Source organism: Zea mays, chromosome 1 (assembly GCF_902167145.1).
Source record: "Zea mays cultivar B73 chromosome 1, Zm-B73-REFERENCE-NAM-5.0, whole genome shotgun sequence".
Taxonomy (NCBI): Eukaryota; Viridiplantae; Streptophyta; class Magnoliopsida; order Poales; family Poaceae; genus Zea; species Zea mays.
In genome coordinates, this window is record NC_050096.1 from 52849922 (window position 1) to 52858833 (window position 8912).

Here is an 8912-nt window from a genome sequence, read left to right on the forward strand (position 1 = left end):
GACTAACTCAGCCGGACAGTCCACCTATGACCAAAGGCGTCAACCTCTACACAAAGCAAGGAAAAAGACGCAAGGTCAAAGCACATATAATCGGCTGATCAAAGCCGATCCTACTTTTGATCAGTTGCTCTCCAAAAATACTAGCAAAAAGACTGTTCCACGTGATCGGTCAACAAAGAAACCCCGGTCACCTGCTAAAACAAAACGGTCAAACAAAACGACCCGAAAGGCGACACAACAAGCATCGCCTATCCATTCTATGAGACCAGGGTACTTTCCACCTATTTACTCATCGTCGGTATATTATCCTATTCAAACATGGAATGGCACGATAATGAATCCATGGTACATGTATAGTCCCTTCGTCTATCCAGACTGGGGGGCACCTCCATTCTATTCCTTTTGATCCATTGATCAAATGATCATGGCCGAGAAAGATACAATTTGAAACGACCTTTATATTGGTGCTTTATTGAATAATCTCCATATCGAAAAGCCGGTGACCTACATTAGGTTTAGTTCATATGCTTTTGGTTCGTCAACCTTCACCAAAAGGGAGGGGGCATATGTTGAGCTCTAAAAAAAGCTGTGCGGACGGTCCGGCCCCGAGGCCGGACGGTCCGCGGTCCGGACTGTCCGCGGTGGTGGCGCGGACGGTCCGCACGCGCGCAGAGTCAGTTAGGGTTCCTAGTTTCTCGCGGGATTTGTTACCTAAAACCGCGGGATTAACTCGGGAAACAGTTGGAAACGGATCCAGACCTCCCCCTTTATATAGATGAAGGGCTACGACCGATTGAACCCCCAACAATCGAACCAATACCACTTCTATCCCGCATTTATTTTCAGCACAATTAGGAGTAGTTCTAGTCTAGTTCTAGTTTAGCCCTAGTTTAGTATTCCAATCCCCAAATTCTCTGCCTCTCCTCGACTCTACGTCGATTAGAGGAGTCTAGGTCGGTCTGCCCGAGCCTAGACAACTCCTAGGATCTCTCCTCCCCGACGGGGTCCCTCCCAGGAGCGAGATCCAGGCGCCGCCGGCGATCTTCCGCCACCCTGCGCACGCGCGGACCGTCCGGCCCTAGGGCGCGGACCGTCCGACCATCAGGCAGGGAATCCTAGCTTCTACACTAGGTCGTGGACCGTCCGGCCCTGTGCCGCGGACCGTCCGCGTCTAACCAGAGAGCACCGCCGTCTCGCGCCAGGTCACGGACCGTCCGGCTCTATGCCGCGGACCGTCCGCGCCTGACCAGAGAGCACCGCCGCGGGTTATTTTGAGTGATTGGTGCCTCCAAAAAGGTGTCAACACCCGGAGGCGCAGAGCGGGGAAGGGACAAGGCATCGCCGTGCAAAGTTGACAGCTTCCGCGCCACATCTGCGGATTGCAGCTCCACGACATGTGCTCATAACTGATGGAAGGAAACCAGCAACAAACACGGGTCACGGGTGTAAATGGAGCCTGCGCCGAACCAACAACAAACGTTTGGGGGTTGCTGTCGGCCTCGTTGGCCCGTCTCACGTGGTGTTGGGCTCTTTTGCCCCAGTGGGCTAGGCTAGTACGTAACCGGACATCATTCGGCCTGCACACACTTGCGCCTACCTTTAAGGTCGCCCGCGTTCGTTCGTTTTTTTTTGGGGGACAAAAAGGCCTTATGTGTTTTTTCCCTGTTATTACTCGGGAATCGGGATTCACCATTCTGAGGTGTTGTCGATACATTTGCGAGGCTGATCTGGATGTGCGGAGATTGCAAAGGACATCGTCAGGCTGTAGGAACTGTTTACATATGCAAACAGCATATAAATATAGCCCCCGAAAGTAAACCTGGACTGCAGACAGCAGAACTCATCACATAAGAGCCCGTTTTAATCGTGCATTAAACATAGCAAAGCTTCTGATGAGTGCTAGTGGTTGGTGACAAAAAAAAAAGAGAATACATGATCAAATGGCCGAGTAAATGAATCTCAAATTGTGAGTTAAATGTTGTTCCAATAGCCAGTCAAACACGTTCAGATATACTACCCCACACGTCAACGGATCAGAAAACCGCAACAGTCGACGCTAAACCAGGAACGTAGCTCGGCCGGCAAAAGAATTGGATCCAGACAGACCGCATCAAAGAGCCTAGGGCAAAATCACAAGCACCCAACTTTACAGCTCCAGCGCATCAGTTTTTCAACCGCATCCTTACATCAGGAATCTGCTGCACCCTCTCAGCGCCTTCTTCCAGGCACCATCTCTCTAGCGCGTCGCACCCACTCACAGCCAGTCGTGATACGTTCCTCGGCAGTATGTCCACTGCGCCTATTCTCAGATTCGGAGCGCCGACGGTTTCCAGACAACGAAGGGATTCTAGGCCGCACAGGCCTCCGGGAAGAACCGCAAGATCAGCACACTGGCGTATCCTCAGATTCCTGAGAGACCGCATCATCCGCACGGAGAACTGAGTGAGCCTGGGGCAGGAGACAATCTCCAGAGATTCCAGGGACGGGATGTTCTCGAAGCACGGAGGAAACCGTCTTCCGGGGTAATTCTCGACGCGCAGACGCTTGAGGCCGGTGTGCGGACAGAGTGCCTCGATTACCGCCTCGCTGTTCTCTATGCCCTGCTGCTGCTGCTGCTGTTGTTCGTCCTTGCAGGCGTCCTCGCTCCACTTCAGCATCAGTTCGCGCAGGTACTCCTTCCCGCGCAGATTGGCCTCCGTGGCACCGTCGCTGGTGGCAGCTTCCAGATTAAGAATGCAAAGCTCTCCGCGGATCTTCAAGTTCCTCAGCTCGTTGATGTTGCACCTGCCCCCATCCCTGGAGACCACAACGAACCTGGAAAGAGTTTGAAGTGACTGTAGCCGGTCTATGCCACTCGGCATCGATCTAAGAGCAGTGACTCTATCCCAATCGATATGCAAGCTAAGGTGACGCAGGTTAACTAAGCGGCTCATGCCTGCAGGCAGATCCGTGAGCCAGTAGCAGTCCCTGAGGTCAAGTGTCTGCAAATTGAATAGGCCGCAGACCGTTTCTGGAAGAGTCTTTATCAGAGTATTCCGAAGGTTGAGGTATCTGAGGTGTATGCAGGACCCAACGGAATCTGGCAGGAGGTCTAGCTCAGTGTAACTCAGGTCTAGTGCACGCAGACAAGTTAACTTCGAGAAAAGTGTTGTTGGTACCTGGTTCAAAGGTAGTTTCATTGCGGGGCATAATTTCAAGAGCCTCGAATTTTCATAGCGATAGATCTTGTCGAATGCAAGAGGCTCATCTTTCGGGCACAGTATAGTTGTATAACGTATCCACTCGGGATGGTCGACTACCGGTGAATCCTCAGGTCTGAGAGTCAGAGATTCGTGTTTAGAAACAAGTTGTGCTAGCTCAAGCATCAAACTTGGCACTCTAAACTTTTGATCAGGGAAGCTGCGGGATGTTTCAAAGAATGATCTCCATAGGAGCTCATCAAAGCATCGTCCTGCTTCCATCTCAACCCTTTCCCTTCCGTTACTCTTAACAAGACCATCAGCTATCCAGAGTCTGACGAGCTCATCCTTCTCAAACTCAACACCAGGAGGAAGTATTGAACAGAAGGCAAAACATTGTTTGAGATGATATGACAAGTGCTGGTAACTTATCTGCAAACTTGGTAATATGCTGTTTGTGTTTTCGCCATCTCCGAGAATCTGCATTTCACCTAGTATGTTTTCCCACTGTTCTTTGTCTCCATGAGTGTCGGACAGTAGTAACCCAAGAGATTTAGCAGCTAACGGGGAGCCCTGGCAGTTTGAGGCAATGCTCCGCCCAATGGGTTCCAGATCATGCTGATCTCTGCTGCCCCACCCCGAGAACGCATAGAGTTTGAGGATTTGCCAGCATTCTTCATCTTCCAAGCCCTTTAAATGGATGTTTAGATTGGTGGAAATCATCCTAGACACCTTTTCATGCTGAGTAGTGATCAGAACCTTGCTTCCTTCCGCTCCACCAGTCAATGAGGGCCTCAGAAACTCCCAGAACTGAAAGCTCTCTGCCCAAAGGTTATCAATCACCAGCAAGAACTGCTTTTTATGTAGGTGGTCGTGCAGCCGTTGCTGCAATATGTCCAAGCTTAGAAGCTCACATTTTTGATTGGTCGCCGCTTCGATGATCATTTTGGTGGCCTTTCTGATATCACACCTATCTGATAACCAAACCCAGATCTTGTCGGTGAAGAAGTTTTGTACCTCAGGATCTTTGTAAACCGATTGTGCCAGTGCTGTCTTCCCGATGCCTGTCGTTCCCCATATGGAAATCACCGCCATATCTGCGCTATCCGAAACCAGAGCACGGACAATCTGCTCCTTCTCTTCGTTGCGGCCAATGGGCCTCTCGTCGCGATGCGCGGCAGATTCAAGGAACCGTGGGCGCTGCGTCGGCTGAGACGCTGCCCTCGTCCCGTCCCCGGCCTGCAACCTATACCATTTCCTGCCCGTGTTGATCTCGTCGAGGCGTTCGTTGATCTTCGCGATCTTCTCATCCAGCTCCCACCGCTGCCGCGGGCCGAGCTCGACGCTGGGCCATAGCCGCTTCCGCTTCCGTGATTGCTCGGCGGCCGCTAGCCTGGACACGGCCGTGATGGTTCCCAGGCGGTCGAGCAGGGCGTCGACGTCGAAGGCGACGGCCCTAAGCTCCCGGAGCCAGAGCCTGACAGAGTCGTGGTCGATGAAGCGGCGTTGCTCGGCGTCCTCGAGCACGGCGCGGATGCGTTCCTTGGTGCGCCGCAGCTTGTCGGCCTCCTCCTCGACGTTCCACAGGCGGACGCCCCGGTAGCAGAGAGCGTCGATTACCGCGCCGCCAATCTTATCCGGGAGACCGAGCGCCGTGAAGACGCTCTTCAGCGGGCGGTCCCCCAGCATGCTGCTCAACCAATCCATGGACGACGACGAGGTGCCGTGAACCAAGAAGGGGGGAGTTGACTTGTTCTGGGAACGGGGCGAAACGAAAGCAGAGATCTTGAGCTGTGAAGAGAGCCGTCGAACGGAAAGCTCGTAGAGTGGCCGCGAGTTCTTTGCTCGCGACTGGATGGCATCTCCCAGGAAGGCTCCTGGCAAAGTAGCAGCCAGCCGCTCTCGGACTCGGGCAAATGGACGAACGCCTTCCGGGCAGAGTGGTCGCGTGGGGTCAGGTCGGGCGACAACGTTACAGAAGTCCAGACTCCAGAAGAACAAAGTCGGTCAACAGCAACTTGGCAGCACTGCAGCACGTATGAACAGGCCGTGTAACGGTGCGTTTATTTTATTAATAGATTATATAAGACGTTTATTTTATTAATAGATTATATAAGTTGAATTATGCTGAAAAGTTAAGAGGGTAAAATATTACTTTAAAACCATAAATAAGTTAAAATAAACTATTATTTGATAGCTTATTTCAGCTTATTTATGATTCTATCTTTTACCTTTTTACCATAATCTAGCTTGTATAATTTAGGAGTAAAATAAATAGATCTAAGTATGACACAATCTATAATACTTCGATGTGGCATGATAATCATATACAGTTTTAATGGATGAGTATGCATGCGTGGGTAGTCTTGCGTGAGCTTGGTCGGTTAGATATGTCTGGTTTGGGTGTACGTGTGGTGCAGGTAAAATGGTTTGTTTTACATCCGCCCATACACACATATGTCGTCAAATAAAGTTAACACATGTGGTGGCTCAGGATGAGACGACACGGGTAACCAATCAGACAGATAGTGTCTGTGCTGATACAATATGAGTCCAGTGATGTGCCTGGTCCTCCAATCTGGCACGGTGGTTTGGCATGAGACCGACACGATTAAGGCCTTCTGGTTAGGCTCTTTCAGGGGGTGTTTGGTTCTGTGGACTAAAGTTTAGCCCGGGTCACATCAAGCGTTTGACTTTCAAATAGGAGTATGAAATATAGACCCAACCAACTGTACTAGATTCGTCTCATTTTTTAATCTTCGGCTGAGAAATTAGTTTTATAATCCGACTATATTTAATACCCCGAACGGAGGTTCAAACATTCGATGTGATAGGGGCTAAATTTTAACAGGGACAAACCAAACACCCCCTCAATGGCTTTAAACGGCTCATTTGAAAAATCTACCAAACAGGACTCCTCTGCTGGTTTATCCGTAAAAATTCGTAAAAATAGGAAGAAATTGCTCCTAGAAATAGAAGCTAGGAGCCCAAAAGGAGGCTTCTCTCCGATTCTCCTCACCACGTAAAAAACAGGAGGAGCTACATTTCCCACTAAATGATGTACTCTTCCTAAAAATAAGGAGGAAGTTGTTTTTCGAGAAGAGTTAGAGCCACGGTTGAAAGGATTGATGTAAGAGTCCTACAAAAAGGGTCTAAAGAGTTGGCACGATTAGACACGACTTAGACTAACTGGTGGGTTATAGATGAGATTATGATGTATGAATGTGATTTATAAAATGTGATTGATTATGGTTTTAAATATAATAAATACACTCTATACTGATATAAATGTTCGTGTTTGTTCTAGATCTTTTGATCTCTTAAAGTGAAATAATGACTATACTGATATAAATGTTCGTGTTTGTTCTAGATCTTTCGATCTCTTAAAGTGAAATAGTGACTGGACTGGCATGGACACCACTAGGTGTTAATACTATATAATATCGTCGCGACACGGTTAGACATGTCGCGTCTAGGACGATGGCTATACAGTAGTGCTAGCATGGTACTACACTATTACCAATAGTGTTAAATAGCGTGGTGTCTAATAGTGCTGGTGCTAGTGGCCCGTTTGGCCACCTCTAGCAGCACACAACACGTATAGGTATGGCAGTGTGGGTGTGGCACGCACCTCATCCAAAAATTGTGCCCGATATCACACCAGAACTCATGAACAATCTTTGACCCGTGAATCCGTGATAGGAAATCAGAAGATCTAGAGGGATGCTTTTCTGCTTTCTATGTTTGAGCTGGCCAATGGTCATGACTAAAGAAAGTTGAGAAAATGAGTTTCCTGTGTTTTAACACCCCAACTAGCCAACGGTAGATCAATAGGTTCAGATGCAAATTTGATTCTAACATAAGAGGGGGCAAGGTCTATTTGTTTACTAATTTTTTTATCTAATAGAATGGATGGTCGTATTTGTATCTGCATAAACATGCATATGAACATTTCTTGTATTCAATCCCGCGTCGGGTGCATCGAGAGCCGAGACTGCCGCGCCAATCAAGCTAACTCCCCGCGTCTTCTTAAGGAAGAAGAAGGGAAATACTCTCTAACGGGTTTGTTTGGGCTCGTTAGGATTTAACGGAGATCCGAACGAAATACATTTACTTAGAAAAACATGATAAATAGGTCATATATATTATGGGAGATTATTGGTGGTCTGTTGTAGCGTATTCACAATTAATCTAAAAAAGTTATATTGATGGGCTATCCCGGTTATATTGGAGTTGTAGTGGTGAGATACCAGAGAAGATGCTTATTGTAAGGTGCAAATGTATCTAAAAATGTTTAAATAATGATTTTATCTAAACTTTGGAATGATTCTGTTTCACGTTTATAAGATGGAAACATATCGAATGCAAACCACGTTTTAGTGTAAACCCCGTGCAAACCTACTAAAAAAGTTTCAAAAAATTCTGAAAAACATGAATGTACATCTAAGCTTACTTCATTTATATACAAAATTTCATGATCAAATTCATCTTAGATGTAGATACTATATTAGATGTAGATACTATATATTAATACATCAATTATTGGAAACAAACTTACCCAAAAACGCATGTCCATATAATGCTTTATATTATTTATGATTTCTTCTTTCGGCCTATGTGACTCTTTATTGGCAAGCAGCCGAACAACCATGTCAAAACATCTTAGAATCATATCTTGATTTATCTTTAATATTTTTTGCAGATCTTTGACAGATATTTCTATCTTAAAAGGATTGAAACTACACACCCATGTCATCGTGTAATGTAGCATGGCAAAAAGTCTATATCAAGAATCTAAGTAGTTGATACACATAAAATAGATAAATCAATGAGCACTTACTCTAGTGTCGTATCGTCTTCTATTGCCATGATATAATCACATAAAACATCTATTGAATCGGCTTTGATCACTGACATGTCCTTTGTGGAAAGACCAACCATTAAAAAGTCATTGGTGCACCCATCGGTAGAGACTTTTACAGGAGCTTTTTTATCCCAATCATCAACAAACCACCTTTGCAAGTCTGCTTGAATAATAGGGCCTTCCTCATCTTCATACACTACTTCGCTATCATCAAGCACGTGGAGTAGTTTCCTCTTATTAGAATATGTTGGATTTTCTAATATCTCAACATCTGATGGGCTTCCAGAGTCAACTTCTTTTTCATTTTTGTATAACAGACACCCCCTTCTCTTATTCAGGTCTGAAGATAGTAATATAGCAGCCATTTTTTTCCTAAAGTATGACATGCCATCCTACAAATAAGAAACAATTATTTAGCATTATATATGTAACACTGACTGTAGATGTGCATATATGCCGTAGTAGTAATAATATACCTGGGTAAAACTGTCAGACAGTTCATCCCCTGTCCAGTATTCGATATAGTTCAAAAGAAAGAGGCCACATGAAGAGCTACAATATACATTAATATCAACAAAAAGATTAGTATGAATGAAGAAATTGGTAAAGAATATTTTAGGGCGTACCTATCTGTCTGCTTTGCATATCCCATGTCTATTTCTCTGAGCAGCCAAGAAGCAACTTGGAGGTCTGGCCACCTGTGGTCTTTTAACTCCTTACGTTGAGATATCATATCAATTTGTCTTTGCAATCCTTTAATCTTTATATATTGTAAAACAAAATTAGAGATTGGGATAAGTTAATATTGAATTCATAATTGTTTAGTTTGTGCATACTCACAAAGTCAGTGAGGTCTTTGCGGTCTTGTG

The 8912-nt window shown here is 46.1% G+C and overlaps 1 protein-coding gene across 1 annotated transcript; it reads right to left on the reverse strand.

Moving 5' to 3' along the window:
* Positions 1-1917: 1917 nt before the first annotated feature.
* LOC103634594 (uncharacterized) lies at positions 1918-6677 on the reverse strand. The gene has a single exon (XM_008656975.2). It carries the CDS (start codon positions 4884-4886, stop codon positions 2163-2165), a length of 2724 nt encoding a protein of 907 aa, XP_008655197.1. The 5' UTR covers positions 4887-6677; the 3' UTR covers positions 1918-2162.
* Between the last annotated feature and the right edge of the window lie 2235 nt (positions 6678-8912).